General features: G+C 36.3%; 1 protein-coding gene across 1 annotated transcript in view; it reads right to left on the bottom strand.

The window, feature by feature from the left end:
* LOC121726209 (AT-rich interactive domain-containing protein 2) overlaps positions 1-12083 on the bottom strand; it is a 30573-nt gene extending 18490 nt beyond the window's left edge. Inside the window, exons 1-16 of the mRNA XM_042113445.1 lie at positions 11813-12083; positions 11638-11728; positions 11154-11263; positions 10794-10915; positions 10050-10259; positions 9575-9828; positions 8761-8945; positions 8517-8610; positions 6773-6934; positions 6397-6561; positions 5860-6009; positions 5497-5589; positions 4800-4969; positions 4019-4137; positions 3464-3549; positions 890-979 (exon numbers count right to left, since the gene is read on the bottom strand). Of these exons, the coding sequence (XP_041969379.1) occupies positions 890-979; positions 3464-3549; positions 4019-4137; positions 4800-4969; positions 5497-5589; positions 5860-6009; positions 6397-6561; positions 6773-6934; positions 8517-8610; positions 8761-8945; positions 9575-9828; positions 10050-10259; positions 10794-10915; positions 11154-11263; positions 11638-11728; positions 11813-11907 (2196 nt within the window). The 5' untranslated portion in view covers positions 11908-12083. The remainder of the gene's footprint in view (positions 1-889; positions 980-3463; positions 3550-4018; positions 4138-4799; positions 4970-5496; positions 5590-5859; positions 6010-6396; positions 6562-6772; positions 6935-8516; positions 8611-8760; positions 8946-9574; positions 9829-10049; positions 10260-10793; positions 10916-11153; positions 11264-11637; positions 11729-11812) is intronic.
* Positions 12084-15303: the final 3220 nt, after the last annotated feature.

Here is a 15303-nt window from a genome sequence, read left to right as displayed (position 1 = left end):
AAAAAAAAAAGAAACAGTAATAGCTCATTATACGAGAGCGAAAGAGACAGCCATAAGTCAATTGCGAAATTAGAAGTGGTTCGAGACCGCACTTTATTTTGAATCTACGTATTTGTTTATTAATTAATCCCTTGTGATACAGAAAGTTATATAAAAGGTTTGCGATGACTTTGAAAGTCAATTTCATAGGTTATTTAAAGTATATTTCGAAAATCCCTCGAAAATTGCTATTCGACTTTTAAGCATGCGTATTTTTCTTATCAATGATCAAAATTTGACCAATTTCTTGGATTCAAATTGAGAATCAATTTTCAATTTTTTCATGCCCTCAATAAGCTATGCATGCCACTAATGTTATAAATTATGATGTTAGTTTTATTAGGGACATGCTTTCTACTTTGCTTACTACGTTGTATTAAGTAAATAATGTTTTTACATGCAAAATGTTAATATTAACTCCATGTTCGTAAACATCAAAACGTCTTTACCAATTTCTTTGCAATGTCCATAATAATTTGTCTATAATCTATAAAAATAAATAAACAAAACAATTATATATAAAAAAAAAACCGTGTGCGTTTCTTTGCACGTAGAACTAAAATCATCATGTGGTCTAAAATAAAATGGTAAACTAAAATCATTCCTGGGAAACCAAACATCTATATTCTTAAATATGCATGTTCTAAAGTTACTGCTTCATAATTAAGGATAAAAATAACTGAGCAAATATATTAATATTTAATTCAAACGTTATACTCAATAACTTTATAAAGTGACTGGAACAACTATCAAAACTAACTTTGTTTACACTTTAAGATTGTTTTACTCCATTTCTAAGAATCAATCAGCTAGCTGTAGGTAAGTGTTAGTAGTGTTAGTGGGCACTTACTTGCGGTGCGGGGGCGGGGCTTACTTTGGTGGCGAGCAGGTGTTTGATCAGCGAGGAATTGTGACTATCGCCCGAGTGACTTGCTACCGGCTGGAAACGGAAAAATAATATAGACCTGTGACGTCATAACTCTAAACATAATAGGCTACTTGACCTATATTCAATTTCATTGAACAAATGCATATTTCTAGTAGAACTTGGCCTACCGTATTTCACCCTTATCATCAAATAAAAGCTTATGATTGATAAATAAAGTCGATTTGAAAATATGATTTTATGAAAATAGGATTTGTACTGACGAAAACGCTTTTGCGGTACTTCCGATTTGGATGTGACGACATCAGACTCGTAATTTAATATCTTTTATTTATCGCGCTCGTTATATGTAAGTTTATTTGTATATAAATAATAACACGACGTGTTATTATTTAGACGACCTCTGTGGCTCAGTGGTGAGCGCGTTGGTAGCTCAAGCCGGGGGTCGCGGGTTCGAATCCCGCCGACGGAACAAAAAGTTTTCGAAGTTCCTGGGTCATGGATGTGTATTAAATATGTGTATCATATAATAAAAATCTTAAATATATTATGAATAGTATAAAAGTATTAAATATATTTCCGTTGTCTGGTACCCGTAACACAAGTCCTTCAGGTACTTACCACGGGGCCAGACTGACGTGGTGTGAAGCGTCCATAGATATTATTATTATTATTATAACAATAAGCCTATAAAGATTTGTAAAATATATTTTCTTGAATAATTCAAATAAAACATCAGTTTTATATATTGTAGACGGGAAATGAAACGGCCAAAACTATTCTCGAAAAGTTTTTAACATTACAAATGATTTCTAATTTCTTATTTAATTCTTTTATAATTTTGGGCACTTTAGACTCGTATATTTAGCACATAAAAAATGTTCAATAAAAAAAGTTTAAACTACAAAACGTATGACGTCACAGTATGGCGGACAGTGTTTTCGGCGCCATTTATAAGGTATATTTTTCAATCAACATTTTTATGGGTTTCTACTATGTAAAATATTAAAATATTAGTTTTTTTTTGTGAAAATGAATGATTAAGAAGCGATTAGCATGAAGAAAAAAGTAGGTCAAGTAGCCTATTTTGGACCTATATACGCTTACATACTAATTCTACTCCATGACATGTTTTATGCCACATTTGCACTGACCTCTATTATACAAGTACGCTGGACTTATGATACCCTTTGAAATGACAGCTATTTTTGTGCCTATTTGAAGCTGAATCAGCGCCCCCAATGCGGGGGAAGAGAACTAAATCTGACGTAAAAATGACGTTTGAAAATCGCCATATTGGCGCTGATAGCAGTAGTGAGAGTACTTGGAACTAATACTAGTAATGACAATCAATAACGATTAAGCGGCCATTTGCAAGTTCAGTCAGATTTAGTTCTCTTCCCCCGCATTGGGGGCGCTGATTCCACTTCAAATAGGCACAAAAAGCAGGTGGGTATCATAAGTCCAGCGTACTTGTATAATGGAGGTCAGTGCACATTTGCCAGTTGCCAGCTGCCACATTGCTTTGTTACGTCGTCACTCATTAGTAAGCGACTACAGTGACAGAATAAGTAAAAGACATTTGCAATAAATTATTTAAAAAATAAAAATAAGACTTAAATTAAGGTGCGTCGTCGCAACTGAGCTTGTTTATGTGGCATATAATTAGTTATTCGGGTCCAACGACGCAACGACAGCAACATATTAGAAAAAAATCATTACGTACTTACTGCCGCACTCAGAGTGGAACATTACTTCAATGTAATTAATTTAAAAATTTGGCATACGCCTCATAAGTCATACATTATCTGTCAAACTCTTCATGAAATTGAAGGTTAATCATAATTATAGTTTGTGCGTTTGCGTGACACATTATACTTGACAATAGTAGGTAAGTTACCTAACAAAAATTAATCGATAATTTAAAAATATCGAATCACTTAGTAAAGGAATCGCAATCGAAATTATCGATTTCGTACTGACATTTCAGTGGTGCCGGCGATTTAAGATGGATGGAAGTTTATCGATTTGATTTCGATTCAACAGAGTCAATCTCTATTGACATAAGTTCCGTTTCATGCATTTGACATTTTTCAAATGTTTTCGTAACAATAATTTTATACTTCTATTTCACATTAATATAATTTTATATTAATAAGTTAGCATTTAGCAACTTTTCATTTTTATTCATTTACAATTATAGGAAACATTTGTTTTTGTAGATGGAATATAATTTAAATAGAATAAAATTTAAGGATATATCCTATTTCACAGTTAATTTTTATAATTTCATATTAATAAGTCCGTATTTAGCAACATTTCATTTTTATTCATTTACAATTATAGGAAACATTTGTTTTTGTAGATGGAATATAATTTATTACATTTTGATTTTTTTATTTTCTTGTAAAAAAAACCCCGTAGCAAGGAATATGAAAACTGTCACCCATATCATCTTGTAACGCACAAACTATAATTGTATCTGAGTATGGCTGTTAGAAAAAGTAATTACGTAAAAAAATAGTTAGAAAATCTTACCTGTGGAGACTGTATGACGGCTGGTTTAGTTTCGACCACCGTCGGTTTGTTAGTCAGTTGTGCTTTCAGAATCGGTGATGACGGTCCTATAACAAATAAATTGCAATGTAGTTGTTATTACTATTAAATTCTATAGACTAGTAAACAAACAGAAAATAGGTAGACAAAATAAAACCGATGCTTATAATATTAGGAAGACGTGAAATGTTTAAAAAGTGTACATTCATTCCAATTTTGAATATATTTTAAACTAGATGGCACCCGCAACTCCGTTGCTTCAAAACTGGTTTATCGCGCGAGAACCGGTTACCGGTACATGTTTCCGGGATAAATAGTATCCTATGTCCTTTCCCGGTACTCAAAGTATCTCCATATAGAGATACTTTGAGTACCGGGTAAACAGCAAAACCGGTTCAGCGGTTTGGGCGTGAAGAGGTAACAGACAGACAGATATACAGACAGACACACTTTCGTATTTATAATATTAATATGGACTTTGAATTAACAAAAGACATAAGAAATCAACATAACATTATAGTCTACTTAAACGCATACCTGCGGGCTGGCTGGGTCTGGACTGCACGGCCCTGGCTCGTATCCCGATGTACACCTGCTGCGTCTCGCCCGACGACGTCGACACCGTGTTCGGACCGACAGTACCGCCGAATACGGTCCTGGAATACCGTTGTTGTTACACAATAGGGTATTTTTTTAAATATTCAAGCATACCTATTACCTAGTCTTTGTGGATTCGTGATTCTCAAGAGTATGTTTAATATGTTTGTTGTTTTATATAAAAAGGTTATATAAAACAACAAACAGATAATAATAATAATTTTATTTTATTCTCTGACCACAATAATAATATTTATATTACATTTATATCATAACAATAAAATAAGATAAGCAAGTTAGATAGATAAGATAGATCCTTTAGATCAGGTATACTCAACCTACCGCCCGCTAGGACTTGATCATTGGCCCGCGTGAAGTTAACTATTATAAAACAAAGTATTATTATTATTATGAAATTCACGATTTCACGCCTACCAGCAAAAAAGTGCAAAGTCGTCGTGAAAGTCGTGAAAATATGTTCACTTTTAAATCGCGAATTTTAAAGAACGTTATCTTTTAACATTAAAAAATTTTGTTTGCGGCCCGCGACACCAATTCCAAAACGTATTTGTGGCCCATACAAAAAAAAAGTTGAGTACCACTGCTTTGGATAATTTAACACGCACGCAAAATATGCACGCTCAATTCTATACGTCGCTAGCGCCTAGCATACTTCTGAGTACGAATTATATTATGAACTCTATGAATTCGTAAACCTCACCTGACTAATCTGGGGAAGTGTGCTGGCGCTATAACCCCCTTGCGGCCCATCTTGGCGCAGCAGGCGAGGTATTGACGGTAGACGTCGGCGGCGTCGCTCGCGCCGTTCTCGGACGCGGGGAGCGGCTCGTACGCGGAACGCAGCCACGCTATAGCGAAATGCTCGTTCTCCTATGTAGTTTAATAAAAATTGTATTTTGTAAGTAAAAATATTTACAGAAATCAACAGCAAAAGTTCGGTTAAGAAGTACTTTCCAACTATTACGCCGTTAGGTCACCAACGCCGCAAACCGAGAAACAGCGGCTAACAGAATAACTGCCCACCCGTCACACGACAGTGATTATGTTGCATCTCGTTCTAATCTTTTTTCGCAGACATTTTGCGGTTTGCTGTGTCTCTCTTACAACTTTTATCACATCAGTACTGTCTCTCTTACTCACAGATATATTTCTATCCAATTCGTTTTCATTACAACAACGACATAGATAAGAAATCAGTCTAAGGGTCCTTACAGACGAACGGTACTTGTAGATAGCAGTCAACGGCAGCAGTCAACACGTCTTGTCGACTGCTGTAGACACGTGCAATCGAAGAAAAGGGAAGCCTAAGAGTTAAAAGAAACAAGTAGCGTATTTTTAGGTACCTATTTCATTTTTATTATTAGCTACGTATTTCAAACGGACTTTAGCAACATTACCTGTACGGTTCGCTGTTGCAAATGCGACTGTTGCAGTGATGACACTGGAGTGGATGGTGTCGATGACTGCTCCGGTTTACTCGCCTGGTTGGTCTATAACACAAAAAAAATTATCAGCATAACAATGACAAACGCTACAGCATTTCATAATATTTTTGCTGCCGGTATTTCACGCTGGGTTAGTTTCTTTACTGTTGATACATAGATAATATAATTGGGTCCATAATCCATATACATATACACCTTTTTTCCCCCCTGCGATCAACCCTTAGGGGCATTAGGTTAATAAGCAGATATGATAAATGAAAGTTTTACAATTCAGTTTATTACAATTTACCATTACTTATAACTTCATATTATTACCTGATGCTGTACAGCGTGCGACGGGTCCGGCGTATGGACGGCGGCGTGCGTGGGCGCAGGCGCGGCGGCGGGCGCGACGTTCACGCTCGGTCCGCTCACCGTCTCGACCACGCGCATTAATATACAGGCACGGGGTCCGTAGCTTTGGGCCTGGATATTAGTAGTTAATGTTCTAAACAATGGGCAGAAATACTTCACTACTTATAGTTTTAAATTATCTAATATAACATAGACTAATATTTTGACAAACATTAAGACAAAAACCAAAAAAAACGTGATTCGGAAATTATTGCAATGATACAATTTTCGAATGGAGAGAAAGTCAATTTAAATTACTATAAAACGCCATCGCTGACCTAAATAGGCCACACTATACACTTACTTACCTCAACAGTGACGAGTGAGACAAGTGTGCGACCGCCTCGCTGGCGCGGTCGCCGAGCGACGTGAGAGCGTACACGCACTCTAGCGTGCACACGAGCGCCATGCTGTCGCGCAGCGTCAGGAGGGCACATACATCGCTACACACCTACTTACCTCAACAGTGACGAGTGAGACAAGTGTGTGCACCAGCCCGGGCACCTTAGCGACTGCCTCACTGGCGCGGTCACCGAGCGACGTGAGAGCGTACACGCACTCTAGCGTGCACACGAGCACCATTATGTCGCGCAGTGTCAGTAGCGCACATACATCGTTGTACACCTAAAAAATATATATTTTGATTTCAGCAAAGAAGTCGCATAGAACAGAAAAGTAAGTATCCGGTAATTGCCAGTACAGTTATATTATAGGCACTGCCATTTATGTTCAATGAAAAGTTTTTTGTCAACCGTTTTCTACTTTTTAAGAGTATATATAACACTCATATATGATATAAAGTAGAAACAAACAATGTGGCACTTTTAATTATTACCTTAGCCTCAAGTGCTTTGAGTAACGCATCTTCATTGGCTTCGTTTTGAGCAAGCTTGTTGAGTAGCTCTAGCGCAGCCAACACACGCGCTCGGTCGGGAGAAGAGAGGGCTGTCTGAATTGTCGACAAAACATGTCTGGATATGAGGCATGTGGCTGGATCCTGTAAATATTGTTTATTCATTACCACTTCAATACTCCCAATAATTGTGACTAACCATCAAATAAACAAAGGTATTAAATTACGCTCGTCTGTAAAATATAAAGAAATGACCACCTAAATGGGAAACATAATAATATTTCAGTTGAGTTTAGGGTACTTTATTATAAAGTATTGTACCTTATTTCAGGGCATTGTACTTTGTACTTTACGAAAATAATAAACTACGCAAAAATACTTTTTTTCAAACTAGATGACCGATGAACCTCGTATCACCTATCTCTCGAGTTTTAAAGAAACTAACAAAGTACAGAATTCATTTTTATTCATACAGATAATTTTATTAATTGTACTTTATTTTATACTGTGTACTGTTTTTTTTTTCTCACCTAAAGTAGCCAATGTACTTTGTTTGCAAAAAATAAAGGTGCCAACCATAGTTTAAGGCTTGAGATGTATGGATATAAATGTGTTACCTTTATGATTTCCAAATGAATGTGTGGTTGTCCTACATTGACATTAAAAGTATTGTGAGACTTCGGGTCGAAGGAGTAACCCACTCTAAACGTAATTTTAATATTTCATTATTAAGATCTCTCACTGTAAATGATTTACATGTCACATATCCCGGTTATCACAGGTTGTTTACTGATGGGTCTAGAAATGATGAGGGTGTTGGTGCCGCATTCATTGATGTACAAAGGTATGTTTCATCAAAATTAAAACTTGGAGGAAATATTTCTATCATGAGAGCTGAACTTATTGAAATTCTGGAAGCACTTCGTTATGCTCAGAATAATGGTTTATGTCGGGTTGTTATTTTATCAGATTCAATGTCTGCACTTCAGCACTTTATTCGTTGCGTCTCGGGAGCTAGAGGAGTACCTATTGCATATGATATTCTTAAAATATTAAATGACTTCAATGAAACATCTTGCATTAGACTGCAATGGATACCCTCCCATATAGGTTTATTAGGCAACGAGATGGCTGACCAACTGGCAAAAGAGGCTATCTGTGATGGTCGGGATGTGTCTTCTCATATACAGCCATACTACACAGAATTTTTTCATGTAGCTAAGCAAATTTGTATTGATAGCTGGAGGAAATTGTTTATTGACTGTTCTTCCTCCAAGGGTATTTGGTATAGAACATTAAATTGTGAACCTTGTCTGAGGCCATGGTTTGAGGGCACTAATATTACCAGGACCACCTTGGTTACCGCTATGAGGATGCGATCAGGACACGTTCCACTCAACAAGTTTAATCACATGATAGGAAAGAGGGCATCCCCTCTTTGTGTTCACTGTGGGGTTGCAGAGGACTTAATGCAATTGTTGGTGGATTGTGGACGGAATCATGGTCTCAGGGGCCAGTTGTTTTCAGGAGGTTTGTTTGGGGGGGAAATTAATATTATTTTGGCGTCGCCTCTTTCGCAACAGGCCCGCACTTTAATAATATTTTATTTATTGTCAATGAAGGGTCGCATAGTTTAATTTTTAATAATTTTGAATAATACTATGAGGCTGGCATAGATGCCAAGTGCATTTTTAAGCCTCGTTAAAAATTTGAAGGAAAAAAAAACCTTTATGATTAATTCTGCAGACACATTTCCAAGCGTGTCCAGTCCACTTTGTCGCAGCGAGCCTACCCAACAGTTGGCACAGAGTAATAAAAACCTAAAACAATACAAAAAAATAAAAAATTAATATGTATTGCATTGACCAGTCACCACTTAAATATTTTATACAAAGAAGTAATAGGCAATCTTAAATACTACGTAGACATCCATATGGAGCACATAATAGTTTAGCAACCAATCATTTTACCTTATAAGAGTAGTATTGCGAGCCAAATGCTGTAGATTCTCCTCATGGAACGACAGGGAACGGACAATGGAGGCAATCTGCAGAACTCTTTGTGTGTACACACAGCTCGCGCCTCCGGGCAACTCAGGGGCGAATAGCTGGTCCTCTTCTGAGGGTTCTGTTACCCAATCTTCTAGACCTACCTCCTAAAAATTGTTACTAATATTATAAACTCTGTGTTATAATGGTTATGTTTTATATTGTAACTACAATTTTTAAGAACTCTTGAGTCTTATTGTTTTATTAAAATTTTGTACATCGCGTCATGCAGATAGGCGTGTACTTGTGTGCGGATAAGCGTTCAGCGCGCACGCACACATTCTACCGATCGCGACGCATCTTTATAAATGTGCACTCTTGTGTATTGTAGTCACATTCTATACATTATAAAGTTTGTTTTAAAAGTGTACAACTATTTTGAACCATAATAACATACATATATCTTATATCTTTAAACGAGCAATTCATGTATATATATATAATTGGAATCTCGGAATCGGCTCCAACGATTTTCATGAAATTTAGTATATAGGTGGTTTCGGGGGCGATAAATCGATCTAGCTAGGAATCATTCTCAGAAAATGTCTTTTTATTCGTGTTTTATCGATAATCGATAAACTGAAAAATATGACTCTTCCTGACATCTATTGGCGAATAATAATACTATTATGTGAGCAACTAATTGTTTTAACGACCAGCAGTGTTTGCTATACCGAGCAAAGCTCGGTCATCCAGGTACTACATATTAATATCACAAAAAGCCAAAAATACTTACACCACCCATATCATCCATAATCTTCTCCAAAGCTTCGTCATCCTCACCACCATTCATCAGGCAGTCTGTGAGGGTGTTATGAGCAGCTAGAGCCTGCACCATCAGCTCTGGTTGCTCAATCCCAGGCTGCATGAACTTGGTCTCATCGGCTAGTTCCTTTGCCCCGCCTCCACCTGCTCGCATCTCCCAGAACTCGTGGGGATATCTACCTCGAGCCTCATAGTATGATCTGCCAATTGTGTCTCTAAGACTTGCTGCAATAATTAGTATATTCGATAGTGATTAATTTCTTGTTAAACCAAGTTTTTCAGTTTAGTTTAATGTCTTCATTATTTGGCTTTAGTTTTAACCCATCATGCCCAAGCCGCACCCAGCTATCGCATAACAATTGAAAATCTATTGTGTCTGCAATTCCCATGATAGATGTATTAAAAATGAACTGTTGGCAACTAAAATATCTATTATTTTTACTTACAATGATTGTAGACACCAGCATGTGCCAGTAGAAAGTCCAAAATGTGTGGTGTAGTGCTAAGCGGGAGGCGGTTAGAGTGATCAGCAGCTAGAACCGTGCACACATTAACTGCAAAATCTTGTTCATTTGGCATCGGAGAGAGCAGTGATAGTGTCAGTCTTTCTGATGGACCCCCGCCACGGTTAACAGGTCGGAGAGCTTCACCTGATGCTAAAATACAACAAAGTAGACTATTAACACAAACATTGTTTGTCAACATAATTGGTAGATAAATTATACAATATTTTCAATAGACAAACATTAATTGCACAAAACAATTTTTTTGTGGGTGGTCTTACTACTTACAGCAGTTCTTGTTAACTACATCAATGATTATGTTCATTTTTTTCTATAAGAATTAATACAATAAATACATTATTTACTAAAGCATTATTTATTTTATTTTTGGTTATTAATTAGAATGAATATTATTAATTTAAAATATTTTTTTAATTTTTCTGAAATTTTATTAAGTTGCTCATCTTTATTAACAACTAACTAGCTATTTGACCGAGCTTTGCTCTGTATTCGATAAAAAACGAATAAAATGACATTTTCTAAAAATGATTCCTCGCTAGATCGATTTATCACCCCCGAAACCCCCTATATACTAAATTACATGAAAATCGTTGGAGCCAATTCCAAGATTTCAATTATATATATACAAGAATTGCTCGTTTAAAGATATAAGATAAGATAACTAACCAGAAATATATGTGCCCCCACCAAATGATATTCGAGGCATTCCACCACCTCTAGTCCTTCTTGGGTCCTCGTCTATATCCATGTCATCATCTCTTCCAGGAGGCCCTTTAGCTCTTTCATACCTTAACAAAAAATGATCATTTAACTTTTTAAATATTTTAATATTAATAAATAATATTTTAATAATAAAAAAAATTCAAAATATTTAACTTGATGTATTTTTAATTTTAGAAAAGATAATATAACTAAGGGCCTGTCTCACCACTTCCTGATAAAGTGCCGGATAGGCTATCCACAACTTTTTGACAGATTCTCACTATCTATCAGGAAGTGGTGAAACAGGTCCTAAATATTTCTTACTTTTCAAGATACATGGAATATATTTTTCTTAGCAATGTTGATCCATTCACACATGGATGTGGTAAGCGTAGCTGCCGTAGAAAAGATTCCCATGTGTCCATAGCATTTACCTACATGGAGATAATGTCAGTATATTATTTTTACAATTAAAACTTTAACCCATCAATCCCCAAGCGGCACCCGGGTGTCGCATAACAATTGAAAATCTATTCTGTTTGCGATTCCCACGGTCGAGGTATTAATATAACAGTTCTAAATGCACCAAATTCTAAATATACAATTCTAAATGTACCAAAATATATTGTTGACAGCCAGAACCTATAAAAAATTAATAAATACTAGCAAAGTTCAACCAATCAAATGCTCTTTTAAATCTTAAAATATTCTATAGAGCTTTACGAGGTACTCATTCCACTTTGGTATTCTTCAAAGATAAACTGAAATGATAGTGATTATTATTGATGGATCATGAGTTGAGTCTCACCTTTCCAAGTCCACCTCTCTGCTGCACGAGAGAATACAAAAGGTACAAATCTATTTCAATTCCATTGACAACTGGTACTTTGTATGGTATGCTGAAAGAAATGATCACAGTCAAACAGTTATTTAGGTTTATATAGCAACATACTTACGTAAAGCATTTTTGAAGAAATACATACTTTTTGCTTTCGTTGAACTGTTTTAAATCCTTTAGAAATGCTTCTTTGTCACGTAAATAGTCTTTTGACTTGGTATTTATTTGAAACTTTGCCATTCTTGCAGGAAGTGTTATGCCGTTGATACTATGATAATTTTAACTATATGACGCTGAAACTAGTGGGAAACCTATACTTAGCTTTTAAAAAAGTTGTAAATTACAAAAGAAACTCTTATTTTTATCAATTTATGTTATAATTTCAACAATGAATTCAATTAATCATATGAAAATTAATGAAACGCCGAAAAGCTTTCAGTTTTTGGTTTCATCTTTGACATTGACAGTTGACACGAACAACAATCCTATGCAACAAGCGTCATTAACATTATGATTCAGGTACTATAGACTGGAGAGAGCTTAAGCGTCAAAAGCGTGTAATGTTATGTCCTACTTTATACTTAGTAGGACATAACAAAGGAGTCGGTCTGCATATTTCATGTAATAAAAGTGTTAATAAAGGTTTTTAATGAACATTTAATGCTAGATATTGTTGAGTTCTGTGGTTCCGCTAAATAATAAACCATAAGAATGGTCAAATAATGCCTCAAACACGTGGATTTAACATTAAATACGTAAGTTTTGAACAACGTTTTTTGGGTTTTTCAATCGGTATTTTTGTCAGCTAAAAAGATAATTTACAAGTTTATTAATCCCTTATTCGTGCTATTTAAGGCATTAGTGCTAAAAATGTCAAATCAATTAATAATTTCGCTATAAAAATTGCATAGCTTTTTACGTGTGTTTACGGATTCTCATCACTTGAACTATAGTTAATCGATATCATGAATTTTTTGACTTTCTTTCCTAAATCATAATGTGCTTCGAAATAATCGACAAATAGAAATATTCAAGAAAATAAACGCACACTACTTGTATTAAAAAAGCACAGAATGGCCACGCGATGACGGGCTAAGACTACATCTATACTATAATACTTTAACTATGGTCATTAGCCCCGCGTTAAAAACGCTGATGTCGGCTGTACACTCTCGCCGAGACACATCACACAGCGAGGCGGCCCAAGTGCGAGAGTGTAAATCCTCGTCTGGCCTATCTCGGACCCTCTCGGTCCGGTGTCAGTATTTTGCGCCCGAATCAAAGGGTCTCGCGAGGAAAGCAAGCGTTACTAGCACTTAGCATTACTGGTGCACTCTCGCGTTTTTCACTACTAGTCGCGCCGCTAGACAGTGCAGAACAGAAAAATAACAATAAAAACGTCATTATCACTTATCAGTCATTATCTGTGAGAAATAAAATGAAATATGAGTATAGGTCTTTGGATTACCATGATCGCTTTCTATGCATGGTGAATGGTGATCAACTGATCATCCACCATCTACGTTATCGCCATTTTTTTATTTTTGTATTTATAATATTGTGTAAATATTTGGTAAATATTTATAACAGCTCATAGCACAGAGAGCTACGGCAGCTGCAACAGAAGCGTTTTCATCCCTCTTCTCTGAGTTCATAACTGCGATTGAACTAAGCGAGAATGTCCATGATCGCACTTGGACAAGGGGCTCTCGCACGAGACTCTCGCCCGACTAACCCGAGAGCTCTCGACGAGAGTTACAGCCGACATAACGCTCAAGACCGTAGTTTTCTGTTTTCCCGTTCCACTAGGATGTGAGCGTCAGTGATACAAATTACAAACCCATAAAGTTAATATACCTAGAGGAATAGAGCAACAACCTCGAGCTGTCAAACGAAACCGAAATTGGTTTTCATCTGTGTGAAAAATATGTGTACACGATACGTGTATACACTTACACAAGCATGATTGAACATGAATTCTATGAGATTAAATTGTCAACGTGCGGCACGTGCCGACTGGACGTCAAAAAAAGAGTGCTGCTGTCATGTATCACACGTCTCTGTTTACCACGCAGTGTTACTGATAGTCCGTCAAGAAAGTGAAGAAATTAAATAGTAGCAACAGCTTATTGACATCCCTTTTTTCTTAGATTGATTTGAAAAAGATGACACTACGATGTTGCCACTTTTTAATTTCTTCACTTTCTTGACAGACTATACGAAAAAATACAACTAGAATGCCCACTTTGACCCATCTTCGTCGAGGGTCGTTTTGAGCGAAAATGATGATGTCATGAGTGACGTCATAGCAGCGATCAAAACGACCGCGGTCGTCAAATGGTCGGCAAAAGGGGACGTTTTGCACGTTTTGGTTTAAAATTAACGTCTTCTGGAACGCAGCCTAGGTAAACTAGTTTTACGATCTGCAGTAACCACTCTAACGGCCGTTCCCAATAATTGATCTATCTCTGGTTTCGCCCTACTAGAAATAGGAATAGCTCACATTAGACATTAGAGACATATTAATTTATGTCAATTGTGAGCTATTCCTATCTGTAGTAGGGCAAAACCAGAGATAGATCAAATATTGGGAACGGCCGTTAACCATACAATTTTTACTGTCGCGACGTCACTGACGCTATAGACGCTCGCTTCGAAAGGTTACCTTTAGCCATAGCTGGGCATTACTGGGCAACTCGTTAATCCGTTATTCTTTAATTAACGAAGTTAACATTTTTTGATTAATGGATTATCTTTTAAGTTAACTTTTAAAAATATTAACGGACTCGTTAACTTCCGTTAATATGCAGAAGTTCGTTAATCGTTAATCCAATGCCTTCTATTTACTGCACGGAAACGCGGCGCGGCGCGAAAACAGGTTCAGACAGTATGAAACGACAAGTGCCGGGCGGGCGGGCAGCGTGGTGCCGCGGCACGGCAGCAGCGAGTGAAACAAAAACAATACCTACTCGATATATTTTCAGGCGCGTGCGAGTGAAAAGAGATTTGTTTCGTTTTATCATTTCATTACTCAGCTCCGGTGCTTTAAAGAGTGAAAAGTGATTTGTTTATAATTGTTAAAAATCATTTGCATGTTGATAAAGAAGAGTGCAGTGTAATTTAGTTAGGTGGACCGTGGAATACAATCATTATAGAAGTATTTTATTTTGTCCCTAACCTGTTAACTTCCAGGAAGCCAATGGGCATTGTCCAAAAAAAATCACATGTACTTTTTATATTTTTTTCGTTAAAATAGGGTATTTTAAGAATATAAATTAAATAATTTTGAAATTCATTGGCTAGTTTTTTCTCAATAAATTTTTAAAGTTTCGCTCTGACGTCATCATCGGCCGCCAATTGACCTCTGCATATGTTTTAAATTTCCTTTCAATCTTATTTATAATGGCTGGTTCGTCAAATGCAAGTTCTCATTATGTGAAAGCTGATACGGGAAGCTTACCAAAAGTTCGAAACGTAATGTTGGTCGAATTTATTGCTAATTTAACGCCATTGAAGGTCAAACAAAGGTTAAACGTATTTGTTCAAAAATATAAGTAACTAATGGGTATTTTTTTCCTTTATATACAGAAAAACGATCACTGACCTTATTCCTCGAAATGTTTTTGTAATGAGCAA

Source organism: Aricia agestis, chromosome 4, assembly GCF_905147365.1.
Source record: "Aricia agestis chromosome 4, ilAriAges1.1, whole genome shotgun sequence".
Lineage (NCBI taxonomy): Eukaryota > Metazoa > Arthropoda > Insecta > Lepidoptera > Lycaenidae > Aricia > Aricia agestis.
This window is presented reverse-complemented; position numbering and strand designations above follow the sequence as displayed.